This window comes from Pongo pygmaeus, chromosome 2, assembly GCF_028885625.2.
Source record: "Pongo pygmaeus isolate AG05252 chromosome 2, NHGRI_mPonPyg2-v2.0_pri, whole genome shotgun sequence".
NCBI lineage: Eukaryota > Metazoa > Chordata > Mammalia > Primates > Hominidae > Pongo > Pongo pygmaeus.
The window spans coordinates 126,572,444-126,586,967 of NC_085930.1; the positions used below are offsets into that span (position 1 = coordinate 126,572,444).

The 14,524-nt window shown below is 38.9% G+C and overlaps 1 protein-coding gene across 17 annotated transcripts in view; it reads left to right on the plus strand.

The window, feature by feature from the left end:
• The window catches only part of NEK10 (NIMA related kinase 10), a 264,785-nt gene that overhangs the window by 65,852 nt on the left and 184,409 nt on the right, over positions 1-14,524 (plus strand). For 14 of the 17 annotated variants that reach the window (XM_054479800.2, XM_054479798.2, XM_054479804.2 and 11 more), the window contains 7 exons: positions 2,239-2,378; positions 6,823-6,884; positions 8,373-8,450; positions 10,410-10,474; positions 12,461-12,563; positions 12,657-12,785; positions 13,287-13,424. In XM_054479800.2, the coding sequence (XP_054335775.1) occupies positions 2,239-2,378; positions 6,823-6,884; positions 8,373-8,450; positions 10,410-10,474; positions 12,461-12,563; positions 12,657-12,785; positions 13,287-13,424 (715 nt within the window). The remainder of the gene's footprint in view (positions 1-2,238; positions 2,379-6,822; positions 6,885-8,372; positions 8,451-10,409; positions 10,475-12,460; positions 12,564-12,656; positions 12,786-13,286; positions 13,425-14,524) is intronic. The other 3 variants (XM_054479809.2, XM_054479802.2, XM_054479805.2) reach the window with 1 other exon arrangement.

Sequence of the window (14,524 nt, forward strand, 5' to 3'; positions counted from 1 at the left end):
GTTGCAATCTAACTTCTGTATTTTCTGAATTAAATAGATTGAAGTATTTAATAATAATATCTTGTGGTACCATCCATGGGAAGATTCTTTTACCTAATATTGTTATAAAGTATAATTCAGTTCTATGGGTGCTGAACCAAAGTTAAAAATGAGTATGCCTCCTTGAACTGGATCGTGTTTATGATCTGCAGTACATAAATAAAGCTCATTCTAATACAAGCAGAGGGACTTATCAATTTTCATATAACTAGATATTATCAAATCAATATTGTTATGACTTTGTATTTGTTATGCTTCTAGGGATATTGCAGAACTGTGTGTTACCAACTTCATTTTCTCTTAAGGAACATTCAGAAGCATAAGAATAGACTGTAGAGACATGAACAGTCACTTTGTTAACAGTATCTGTCATTACCTAAACAAAGGAAAAAATTTGTAGACTGTTGACAATCTACTTGCTTCATGAATATGACATAAAAATATCAATTACTTTATAGTATAAATTATAAGTCATTCATTAGTACTGTGACATAATAAGCCAGCCCCTTGGTCAAAATAATTACAATTGCCAAAGGTTTTTTATTTAGGTTTGATGGATGACAATGGTAATGATGATCATGGTGGTGGTTATTCTTTATTATTGGACAATCATACCTATTACAATAGGTGTGGGTTGCCCTCTTGGAGAACAGCTATTTTCTTAAGGATAAAATGAAATTCTGTAATAGTTAAGCAGAATTTCAAAGACAAAACCTGCCTTTTTCTCATATAGAATTGAATCTAGCTTTCTTCTTTTGCTGAAGTCATAACTATCCTTGGTAAAAAAAAGAGGTCTTTCACATCTAAAGAAACATTTTTCCAGTCCATTTTGATGGTGCAATGTTAGCAAACTTTTCCCTGGGACAATGACATATTTTAACTCTTATTCTATGTTAAATATGTACTGGTGCTTTGGGAGAATTTATTACCCCACCTCTGGATAAACAGTTTCTTTTCAGAGCTTGTGCCTGACCATGGGCTGGCTGCAGCTGGCATTAGGGGTAGACGTTTCCAGGCTGTCTTGTGGCTGGAGTATGAACAGCACTGTTTTCAGGGCAGTTTCCGGGAAACTTTCTCATGCCGGTTCACCTGCCATCCCAAACTTAAAGGCAGCTCCCGAAGGGCTCTCTTGATCAGGTGAAGAGATCCCTACAATTTGAGTTTTAAGAGAATCACGTTGACAGATAAGATCGCCACCTGTGACTGTCCCTAGGCCTAGCTCCATTATCTTCCCCATGCTCATTGCAGGGAGGACACTAGTGGACCCAGGTGACATGAGAGGGAAGTCAAGGAAACTCCATCCATGTTACATTTAGGCACAGAGAAATCCAGGTAGAGTTGCTCCTATAAAAAATAAATACATGGAAAAAAATGGTAACTATGTAAAACAAAAGGGAACAAAGCAGGCAAAAGACAGGTGAAGAACCTATTATGGAAGAAAGTGTACTGAGTAAACAGAAAAGCAAATGCTTTATTTCATCAAAGACATTAAGCAGAGCATGAATTTATGAAATGAGATCAAAGATGAAACAAATTTTTGGACACAAAAAGGGGTGGAGATTGCAGAGCTAGGAAAGAAAACAAGGACTGAATTAACACCTAGAGAACCGATAAATTAGCTAGATCACCAGAAAAAAAATGGAAATAGTAAAATGTAGGGTAAGCTTGAAAAAAATTACATATAATGCAGAAGAAAAAGGCCAATGAATAAAAGAAATTAGAAAATGAAAGATATGCCCAATAGAAGAAGACAGGTTTTCAACATGTGGATAATTGAGATCCCTGAAGTACAGAGTAAAATGAAAAGGGCCAAACATTTCCAAGATATGATAGAAGAGAACTTTCTTAAAATAAAGGAAGATTGAAAGTTCATGGAAAAAGAAAACTGAGAATAATCAAGACTGAGATGTATTCAGGTGAATCAACTCCAGGAAAATAGAAAATTCAAAAACAAAGGTGGCCATGTAGAGCAGTGGGGAGGGGACACTTTTCAATAAATAGTGAGAAATCAGTAACCATAAAAAAATGATTCTTACCACACACCATACACAAAAATCAATTCCAGGTGGATTGGAAAGTGAAACAATAATAATGCCTTCATGACCTGAGGGAGGCAAAGATTTCTTAAATGTGACACAGAAAGGACTGATGGTGAAGGGAAATTGATAAACGGTCTATGCATTAACTTTTCTTTTTCAGAGACAGAAATTTTGTTTCTGATCGCTCCTCCATCGGAAGCCTGTCCAGTGCAAATGCTGCAGGCCGAATCCAGCAGCTTCATTTATCAGAAGACTTGAGCCCTAGGGAAATACAAGAAAATACTTTCTCACTTCAAGCAGGTATTTATGTTTTATTATTTGATATTCTATAATTTATTGTGTTGTATTATTATTCACTATTATAGATTAGTGCAATAGTGTTAAGTAGGCACAATTTAGAAGTTTACAAAAATGTAAAGTGAAATCTACGTGGATGCCAGAAACTTCTTGGTCCCAGTGTTGGATTTGCAGATGAATGATACAACAAATGTTTCTTTGTCTTCTGTGTTCTGAACCCAGCAAGAGATAAACACAGAAGTCAGAGATAAGGGGACAAAACATTAGCTTTATTATGAGGGAAGCTGGATTAGGGGATGCAGCTTGATCTGTGGCCAGAATCATGCTTTCTAGAATTTTCTAGATCCCAGGGCACCCTACATAAGAGGGAATCTACAGTGCACACACTTGTCTCACCAGGTGCAAGAGAGTACCTTCCCCATGCTTCTTGAGCTCCAAAGAGAAGACTGAAAGATGCTGCCCTGTCTAGGATTTTCACATGCAAGCAGGAGCAGCAATGCATCAACGCTTTTTGGCAGGGCCACCTTGAGCAGTTTGTGCCCTGCCTGGGGGCACCTGGCCTTTGGGACAACTGAAGCTACAGTGCAGTCTGAGTGCTATTGGCCAATTTGGGTGCCCTAGAGCAGCCCACAGAAAGGGAGCAGAGAGGTGTGGTGTGGGCCAGCAAGAGACAGGGGTACTCTGAGGGGAAAGAGCAGACTGCGGGAGAGGGAATGAGGGAGTGGGGAAGTGGGAGAAGGCAGGCTTTCCTTGCTGTCTACTATTTTCTCTTGAAGAATACAGAAGATATTTCTTCATAGATGGTGTGAAAACAAGGACGTAGGATCTCCTCCTCAAAGTGCCATTTATGGTTACTCTGAAAGGCCCCTGTCTCAGTACAAGCTCTTCTGCTGGGGGTTTACTGTTTGAAGACTCCCCAGAAGTCTAATCCAGTGGAATCTCAGAGCTCTGAGTGTTTCTAGCAATCATTCAAAGAGTGGGTGAGATTGATGGTGATAGAATTCAGAAGAACAGTTACTTAGATGTGGAATTATAGGAGAGTGAGTGCCTGAGAAGGGGCACAAGGAGCCTTTGAGAACTGGAAATATAGCCTATGCATTCCTCTGGGTGGAGGGTGGTTACAGGGCACATAGATATGTAGTATCTCATTGAGCCGTACACTTAAGATGTGTTTACATTATATAGCTTATTCTATACCCGTATTAGTCCATTTTCATGCTGCTGCTAAAGACATACCCAAGACAGGGCAATTTACAAAAGAAAGAGGTTTAATGGACTTACAGTTCCACATGGTTAGGGAGGCCTCACAATCATGGTGGAAGGCAAGGAGAAGCAAGTCACATCTTACATGGATGATGGCAGGCAGGAGAGGGCTTGTGCAGGGAAACTCAGTGCACTTTCAATGGTTTTACAAAAAAAAATTTTTAAAACAATCAGATCTCAAGTAAGACTCATTCACTATCATGAGAACAGCACAGGAAAGACCCACCCCCATAATTCAATCACCTCTCACTGGGTTCCTCCCATGACACATGAAAATTGTGGGAGTTACAATTCAAGATTGAGATTTGGGTGGGGACACAGTCAAACCATATCATTTTGCTCCCGGCCCCTCCCAAATTGTATGTCCTCACATTTCAAAACCAGTCATGCCTTCCCAACAGTCCCCCAAAGTCTTAACTCATTTCAGCATTAACTCAGAAGTCCACAGTCCAACATCTCATCTGAGACAAGGCAAGTCCCTTTTGCCTGTGAGCCTGTAAAATCAAAAGCAAGTCAGTTACTTCCTAGATACAATGGGGTACAGGCATTGGATAAATACAGCTGTTCCAAATGGGAGAAATTGGCCAAAACAAAGGGGCTACAGGCCCCATGCAAGTCCAGAATACAGCAGGGCAGTCAAATCTTAAAGCTCCAAAATGATCTCCTTTGACTCCATGTCTTGCATCTGGGTCACGCTGATGCTATAAGTGGGTTCCCATGATCTTGGGCAGCTCCGCCCCTGTGGCTATGTGAGGTACAGCTTCCCTCTTGGCTGCTTTCATGGGTTGATGTTGAGTTTCTTTGGCTTTTCCAGGCACACTGTGCACGCTGTCAGTGGATCTACCATTCTACTAGAGGACAGTGGCCTGCTTCTTACAGCTCCACTAGGCAGTACTCCAGCAGGGACTCTGTGTGGGGGCTCTGACCCCACATTTCCCTTCTGAACTGCCCTAGCAGATGTTCTCCATGAGAGCCCCGCCCCTGCAGCAAACTTCTGCCTGAGCATCCAGGCATTTCCATACATCCTCTGAAATCTAGGCAGAGGTTCCCAAACCCTAATTCTTGACTTTTGTGTACACACAGGCTCAACACCACATGGAAGCTGCCAAGGCTTGGGGCTTCCACCCTCTGAAGCAACAGCCTGAGCTGTACCTTGGCCCCTTTTAGTCATGACTGAAGTGGCTGGGATGCAGAGCACCAAGTCCCTAGACTGCACACAGCAGAGGGACCCTGTGTCCAGTCCATGAAACCGTTTTTTCCCTCCGAAACCTCCAGGCCTGTGATGGGAGGGAATGCCACAAAGGTCTCTGACGTGCCCTGGAGAAATTTTCCCCATTGTTTTGGGGATTAACATTTGGCTCCTCATTACTTATGCGAATATCTGCAGCGGGCTTGAATTTCTCTTCAGAAAATTAGATTTTCTTTTCTATGGCATTGTCAGACTGCAAATTTTCCAAACTTTTATGCTGTGTTCTTCTTTTAAAACTCAATGCCTTTAACAGCATTCAAGTCACCTCTTGAATGCTTTGCTGCTTAGAAATTTCTTCTGCCAGGTACCTTAAATCATTTCTCTCAAGTTCAAAGTTCCACAGATCTCTAGGGCAGGGGCAAAATGCCACCAGTCTCTTTGCTAAAACATAGCAAGGGTCACCTTGGCTCCAGTTACCAACAATTTCCTCATCTCCATCTGAGACCACCTCAGCCTGGATTTCATTGTCCATATCATTATCAGCATTTGGTCAAAGCGATTCAACAAGCCTCTAGGGAGTTCCAAACTTTCCCACATTTTCCTGTCTTCTTGTGAGCCCTCCAAACTGTTCCAGCCTCTGCCTGTTACCCAGTTCCAAAGTCACTTTCACAATTTCTGTTATCTTTTCAGCAAAGCCCCACTCTACTGGTACCAATTTACTATATTAGTCCATTTTCATGCTGCTGATAAAGACATACCCGAGACTGGGCAATTTCCAAAAGAAAGAGGTTTAATGGACTTACAGTTCCACATGGCTGGGGAGGCCTCACAATCATGGTGGAAGGCAAGGAGGAGCAAGTCACATCTTAAGTGGATGGCAGCAGGCAAAGAGAGGGCTTGTGCAAGGAAACTCCCATTTTTAAAACCATCAGATCTTGTGAGACTCATTCACTATCACGAGAACAGTGCAGGAAAGACCCACCCCCATAATTCAATCACTTCACACCGGGTTCCTCCTATGACACGTGGGAATTGTGGGAATTACAATTCATGATGAGATTTGGGTGGGGACACAGCCAAACCATGTTAATACCTAAATAAAAATGGAAAAATAAAAATTAAAAACATAAAGGGTTAAGAGTAGGGTCTGAGTTTTGGCTCCACCCTCATTGATGGCTATATGGCCTTGGGCAAGTTCCTTAACTTCTCCAAGCTTCAGTTTTGCTTATGTAAAATGGTGATGATAATCAAGTTATCAATGATAGAAGATCATTGTGAGAATTATATGGGAATATATGTAAAATCTTTAGCACAGTAAAATGGAATTATCCTTTATAGGAGCTCTGTGCTATAGAGTTTGGCATACTTCTGAGAGCACAAGTATCTCAGTGCAAAATGCCACCAAAGGCTGCCACAGTGGCTGTCAGGAGGCAAGAGTGGTGCTGCTTAGGGCTGGGGATTTAACGTCTGGCAGACTGGGGCTGCACTCCTGGTCATTTCCACTTACTGGTTGTGTGGCCTAGTCTAGTAACTCTTTGAAACTGTTTTCTCACCAGTAACACTGGTAATCACAGTGCATACTCTTATTATAAGGATTGAGTTGAATAATATATTTAAAGCATTCTTTTATTTATCAACCATTATAGATATATTTGCTGAGCACCTGCTAAGTGCCAGGCATATGTTGGGCACTGGGGATTACAATGAAATGGACAGATGCAGTACTTGCCTCCTGGTACACAGAAAGTGCACAATAAATGGTTGCTGTGGAATAGACATGCACATGAATTACATGGGGAGGAGAATTAGAAGTCATTACAAGTCAACTTCTCTTCTTCCAGAGCTGTGCCAGAAGGAAAAGTAGTGTTTCTTGAGAAGTTACTTTGCTAATAAAAATAGCAAAATAATAAAAATACCCTGTGGAGTAAGAGTATTTACGTGAAAGTATATTTATTGTAATGATGCACACTATGCATTTGATTGTTGTCATTCCAGCCTGCTGTGCTGCCCTCACTGAGCTGGTGCTCAACGACACCAATGCCCACCAGGTGGTTCAGGTGAGAGCACTCCTTCTCAAGGTCAGGTCTCCATAACCATTCATAATCAACTCACCTTGTGGTGCAGTCTGTATCCCAGAACATAGGTTTTGGGATTCCCATCATGTGATTTTAAAACTATTTTAACATTTCTCATTTAACGAATAAAGTTCTACTTTATATTCTTGTCCTTCCCCCTTTAACTCATTTGACATAAAAAGGACTGACATGTGGTTAATTGATGTTTCTTCATTATGTTATGTGCAGTCCCTTTTATTTTTTCTTTCTAAAAGGGATACCCTGAATTGCATTAATTCTGGGCATATAGAATACCATAAGGTAAGGACAGCAGTCATTTTGATTAAGACTATGCAACAGATTATTAAGTTAAAAACGATGATTGAGACACAGCAAACAAAATATTTATTGCCAAGAAACTGATTTTGCAAAGTATAATCCACTAATTAATCTACTATATGTACAGCTATATATACGTGTTTGTGTATGTATGTATATATACACATAAATATAAATTAATAGATCTATATTAATAAATATACACACATATATGTACAACCCTTGTATGGGTTTCTATCGCAAAAGTTACCTCCTACTTAGTGAATTTTACAGAGAAAACATTTTTGGTTGTGTCAATACGATATCCAACTTCAAGATCCATACATGTTAGTAAGGGATCAGCTCATCAATGATTAAATTAGGACATAAGAGAAACTCAGCAGATCCGGGGGTAGTTGATAGAGCAGGGATTTGAAGTTGGCCAGATTGAGGTTCAATTCCTGGAATTATTACTTCTTGGCTTGGCTTCTAAAAAAATAATGTATCCGCTCTAAGTATTGGTTTTCTCATGTATAAAACAAGGAAATTATAGACTAATTTCACAGAGTTGTTACAGAGATTAGATGCAATAAGGCAAATAAAGCTCTTTGCAATTATAATATGAATGCCTGCACACAGTAAAGATCAGTACATTATATATTTACTAGATAATAGAAAAGTGGCTGTAAGGTATTATTATTTGTTCATTCCTTCATGTGTATATTTCAATTAAATCTAGAAAGATGTCAAGATTATAATAAAGACATAAATTAATAACTGGAATATAATGTCTCCCTTTATGGTTGTGGTAATTAAGGATATAAATAAATATCAAAGATATAAATCTAAGATATTGGGACACCTTTGCTCTATCCCTTTTTAATCTCTCATTGTTTGTTTTTAAGGTATTTGAATCACTTTACGTTTATGTACTTTATTATAATCTTGATTCTCCCCGGACAGTTGAAATTTTAAGATTGTAGTTGTACCCTTTGGTGTTTAAAAGTGTTATGTTGACATTTTAAATATTGTCCTGTAATGTTTACTTCAAGGTCCAAAGTTATACTAATATTTCTTCTTTGATATTAATTTTTGAGATTGTTTATTTGCCTCTTTTTGCTTGTGTATCACTACAGTGTTGTCACTCATAGTATGACCCCTTTATTCTTTCAGGAAAATGGTGTATATACAATAGCAAAATTAATTTTACCAAATAAGCAAAAGAATGCAGCAAAAACTAATCTATTACAGGTAATAAACATGTCTATTGTCCTTCAATATCAAGTTATTGAAATCTTGGGTAACTATGGTAAAATGATCTATGATTTTTAGAATGTTTAGGTTAGTACTAGTCCCTGTACTGACTATGAGGGAAAAATATCTGGCAAGGAAGACTGGCATGGAATCAAATAATATTAAAACAATGCAGAAGGCTTAACAGTGGTTTCTCTGTGTGGGAGAATTAGGTGATTTATTTAGGTGTTTCTTTGCTTATCAATAAGTTCTATTTTTTAAAAAATATGCATTCCTTATGTATCAGAATATAACAATAAGGGGAAAATTATTTGCCATCATGGATCTTGATGGATGAGAAAGGACTTGCCAAGTGGATAAGGGGATATTGGGTGGGGCACCAATGGCATCTGCTGCAGGGTGGAAGGGCATTCAATGCAGAGGGAACAGCATGCACCAAGTGTGAAAGCTGTGAGCTTAGAGTGTGCTGAGGGAAGGGTGAGCTGCTCAGTGGGGCTGGGGTGTGTGGTTGTGGGGGGCAGTGCTCCAGCAGATGAGGCCTCACATGTAAGAAAGGGGAACAGTTAGGCAGGTTCTACATTCATTTTTGAGGAGTGGGTGTTGGGGAAGCTGAGTAAAGGGTGAGCTGCTCAGTGGAACTGGGGTGTGTGGTTTGGGGAGGCAGTGCTCCAGGAGTTAAGGCCTCACATGTAAGAAAGGGGAACAGTTACGCAGGGTTCTATGTTCGTTTTTGAGGAGTGGGTATTGGCAGAGTGGGGGCGGGGGGCAGTGGCCCTAATGTCAAAATCTGATTTAAAGTTAGTCTTTGCAATAGTTGTAGCTCATCTTTTTTTTTTCCCCCAAGTCATTTTGAAAAGGAAGAAAGAAACAACCTTTGTCTCCAATCTGATTTAAGAGTTATCATCCAAAATGATGGCCAAACCCAGAAGACTCTTTGGGGGTGTCTCTGTGCTGGCGGGCAGGGGTTTTTGGAGAGCTACCAATGAGAAGGTGCAGGCATGGGACTTGATTTCTTTAGTGCATCACAGATATATGACACTGTGCTGTTAAACAGATAAAGACAAACCCATCCTGCAGATCCATTTTGTTAAGCCAGTAGAGGGTTTTTTAGAATTCCAGATGGAGGGCTTTTGAGGAATATGCATGCTCTCCCTTTCTCACAGTCTCCAGTGCTCTCACCTGGCTCCTTCATGTCATTTTGTTACCGGCCTCACCTCTCTGGGCAATTTTGTTTGGGACCCTTCTGTGTTCAGATCACTGATTTTAGGAAATGATCCCAGATTTGATTCAGCAGACCCTGATCACTCCAACGGTGGCCTATTGTGCAGGCACAGCTGCAGGCTGGGCACACTCTTTTTTCTCAGTACTGCAAAATGTCAGATGTTTATTTTTCCTAGGTAAAGGCTCACAGGCCTCTTTCTGAGCGTTCTAGGGAGTTACTGTAGATTGTTCTATTTGGGGAATGCTTAAGACTCTTTACTCAAGAGACCAATTTGTCAAGTTTGAGTCCAGTGTGCCTGTGGCTATTTTTATATGTCATCATTTCTAGTGTTTATTTTCTCACAGAAACCATATAAATATTGAGGTATACATAGCAGGCTAGAAACAAAATAAACCTTGAGCTCCTGGAAATCTTTAGACATTTGGTTTTCTCAGCATCAGAATTTTATTTCTTGTCTCTGTACTCATTTTGTACTTTATAGAAAGAAATTAATGACGAGTATCGAGTGAAGCAAGGCCAATATTCCTAGCATTCTATAACATAAACACTTTTTAAATACAGGAATGACCCCAGGTGTTGGTGTTTTTTGTTTTCACTTACAGGCTTTGGCTCCAACTTGGACCAACCACTTACACTAAAGTCACGTTAATGTTTACTTCCTGTTAATTCTTTCCTGAAAATGTTTTAATTTGTTGAGCTACCATTTAAGAATCACATATCCTTTTGTTTTCTAGTGTTATGCTTTCAGAGCCTTGAGATTTCTCTTCAGTATGGAAAGAAACAGACCACTCTTTAAAAGGTATGAGGTTAGAGAAATATAAGTGATCATTAGGTTTAGGAGATCATTAGATTGAACTGTTTTCACATACTTGGCTTAGATGCAACAGAAGGAAAACAATGTGTCAGTATGCAAACCATGTTTCTTCAGATTTCTTATTTCACAGATATAAGTGAGCTACTGTAGTGATTCAGTATCCAGCCACACTGAATATCAACAGAATGATGATGAAAGAGCATAAATTGCTATATCAATACAACTCCCCTTAATTACATGTGACTGCTATGATTTTAGTTTTCTTTTTGATAATTAAAGATATTAACATTTTTAAAAGATGGCATTAAAATACGAGCTTATTTTTTTCCAGCTAGAAACTTGAAAGTCGATCTGGTGATTTCCCTTTAATCAAAGGGAAAACAAACTATTTTTCTGTGTGTCTTTGATGGTGTAGGAGCTCATTTGAAGGGGAGGCTGGATGTTCTGGGGTCAAGATACTGTGTTGGTAAGCCTGACCAAAAGGTCACCATTTCGGGAAGCAAACACTGGTTCCCTCAGTGGTGTTCTGCACACCACTTAGTTAGGTGGGTTAGCCAAAATCATAGGCCCAAGTTTTTATTAAAATTTTGTTAATAAGGCAGAATAGACATAAAGTATTGAGTTAATATAGTATTTTTTGTTCAGAAAGCATGGAGCGTCACTTTTTGGCCTTTTGGTGGAGATCAAGTGCAGAAAGCGTGGAGCATTTTATGTTGTTACTTTATTTCTATACTATGTTTGGATTTAGAAGAAAATAAAGTAAAATTAGTTCTCTCTCTTTTTTTTTTTTTGACAGAGGCTCATTCTGTCACTTCTCCTGCCTCAGCCTCCTGAGTAGCTGGGACTACAGGCATGCACCACCACACCCGGCTAATTTTTGTATTTTCAGTAGAGACGGGTTTTCGCCATGTTGGCCAGGCTGGTCTTGAACTCCTGACCTCAGGTGATCTGCCTGCCTTGGCCTCCCAAAGCGTTGGGATTACAGGCGTGAGCCACCGCACCCAGCTACTTATTCTTTGTAATCTTTCATTTCAAAGCTCTAATCGATCCATTTTAGTGAACTCAAATATTTTAAAAGCCCTTTAAACCAGTGTCTTGGGAATGATGAATGAATCTCTTTATTTGTTTTATTTTTCATGTACCAGTATTTTTATTTTCATGAAACTTTTATTGAAAAGTTGGGTTAGTATTTACTTCTTACTAAAATCTGAGTTAAATGACATTTGTGAAAGTGCTCCACACCCAAAAAAACACCTAATAAATGTTTCCTTCTAATATATTCAATACCTATACCCCCAAATATCTTACAAGTAAGATTTTTGTATAATCTATATCATATCTAATTTTAAATTATGGTAAAATATTAACATGCCATCTACCTTCTTAAAATTTTAAGTGTACAGTGTTGTTAACTGTAAGCACAAGGTTGTACAGCAGATCTCTAGAACTTTCTTCTCCATTTGTTTTTTTCTTACCCCTCAAAAGCTGTAAATAGTGTATTTTTTCGAGGTAAGTTAGGGAATATTATTTCCCCAACTTTGCTGATAATCAAAAGAAGTTAAATTTGTTTCATGTAATTAATCAGTGAGTGAGCTGCATTCAAAAGGGAAGTAATGGGCTGGGCGCGGTGGCTCACACCTGTAATCCCAGCACTTTGGGAGGCCGAGACGGGCGGATCACGAGGTCAGGAGATCGAGACCATCCTGGCTAACATGGTGAAACCCGATCTCTACTAAAAATACAAAAAATTAGCCGGGCATGGTGGCGGGCGCCTGTAGTCCCAGCTACTTGGGAGGCTGAGGCAGGAGAATGGCATGAACCCGGGAGGTGGAGCTTGCAGTGAGCCAAGATCGTGCCACTGCACTCCAGCCTGGGTGACAGAGCGAGACTCCGTCTCAAAAAAATTAAAAAGGGAAGTAATGATCAACAGTGTCCAAGTTCTATTTTAAGTGTGTATAATTTTCTCTGTAGACTTTTCCCCACAGATTTGTTTGAGATCTTCATTGACATAGGGCATTATGTACGTGATATCAGTGCTTATGAAGAATTGGTATCCAAGCTGAATTTATTAGTGGTAAGTCCTGAGTTTTCAATATTTTGGCAGGCTGCTATGTAGTCAGGATGGAATTTATCACAGAAACCCATTTCCTTTTTATATTTTGATTAGGAGGATGAACTGAAGCAAATTGCTGAAAATATTGAAAGCATTAATCAGAACAAAGCTCCTTCGAAATATATAGGCAACTATGCGATTTTGGATCATCTTGGAAGTGGAGCTTTTGGCTGTGTTTACAAGGTGACTTTCCCCTTGGGGAACATTTCTGATACTCCCAACCAAACAGGGTGTCACACTTGCACACCGATATTCAATTGAATTGGAACTCTTGTCATTGAAAAATAGCAAACAAATAGATATGAAAATTAGAATGATTGTTTTTGTCAGAGATAGCCACACTAATATTGTTTTAGCTGTAAGCTCTAGAAATTGGCCACTGACTTTTTAAGACAAAAGGCATTATTAATCTCTCACAAAGGTATTCAAAATAGCTTCTCCCAATGCATGATGCAATCTCTAAATTAAAAAATGCTACTAAGTATTGCAGACTGACCCAGGGGATTACCAGTGTTTTGAGCTGAGCTTAATGTAAATACAGCTGGAACTTTAAATGCTCTGTGACTTATTTATATGACTTAGTTACTCATGTGACTTTGTTAGTCTATCTCTTTCTTCCCCTTTCTATCTTCTTCTTTACCCTGTTCCTTTTGTTGTTGTTGTTGTTGTTTTTCTTTATTTTAGGTTAGAAAGCGTAGTGGTCAAAATCTTTTAGCAATGAAAGAGGTCAATTTACATAACCCAGCATTTGGAAAGGATAAGAAAGATCGAGACAGCAGCGTAAGGAATATTGTTTCTGAATTAACAATAATTAAAGAGCAGGTAAATGTTTTCCTTGTTTCTGAAGATGTTTTTCTTAAATACATGTCATTGCAAGAAAGTAGAGTTGTGGTGCTCTTGTCCATGCTGCTTATGAACTAGTTCCATGTGAAATAATTGACATTGAAGCAGTGATATTTTTGCCAGCTTTTTTCCTAAGGCTTGACACTGAAGCATAAAACACTGTCTGGAGTTTATATCAGGGTGATTGATAGATGCAAAACAATTGGATTTACAGTACAGAATGCATCATATATGAGAAATCCTTTTCTTTTCGTTGTGAGCATATCTATTCTTTTCTCAATATATTTTAGGATATTTGGTTACTTAGTTACATACATAGAAATATGACTAAGAGTTTCTTGACTTTTGTCAAATGGAACCAAGCTGTTAACATTCCTCAAATATGACATTATTAAGTCTAAAATGTAGATTTTCAAGATGGGTTATTATTTATTGGCATGAGCAGAATATCTGACATAATGTAACAGCTCAATTAACTCTCATTATGAAAGTGTGTTTGAGGAGGAAGAATAAACATTTCAAAGAGAAATGGAATTTCTTTGTGTGATCCAAGAACACATTGGTTTCTTTTTCAGCCTTCCTTATTTGCACATTCATCACGAATACCGTTCATTTATAATTCCTGTGGTGCACTCTCAGCTTTGCTGCTTTTGTCCTCCACTGGTCACATTTGCATAGCATCTGTGTTGGGAAGTGATGAATTCCATAAACATGGAGACCTTTGTTCATAGAAATCAATAGTTCTACTCCAGTGTATACATTATAGTAAATATTATCATTACTTGTTTATTTTATAGTTGATTTTATATACTAATAGACTAGACTTTAAAAAGTTTGTTCATGTGTAGTTTGTTCATGTGTTTGTATGGTCATCTAGCCTTCCACAGTGTGCTCTTTCATTGTAGCACAAGGCTAGAACAGGGCTTTTGACCTAAGCCAGTCCAGTGTTTTCATCTGGACCCAAATATGGTTTTAGTCCTTGCGGGTGAGCCAAGTCCAGAATATGGTTCTGGTTGGTTACCTGGTCACATATTGTTTAAGATCTACTGGCCACTTGCTAGTTGATGAAGTAGATTGTT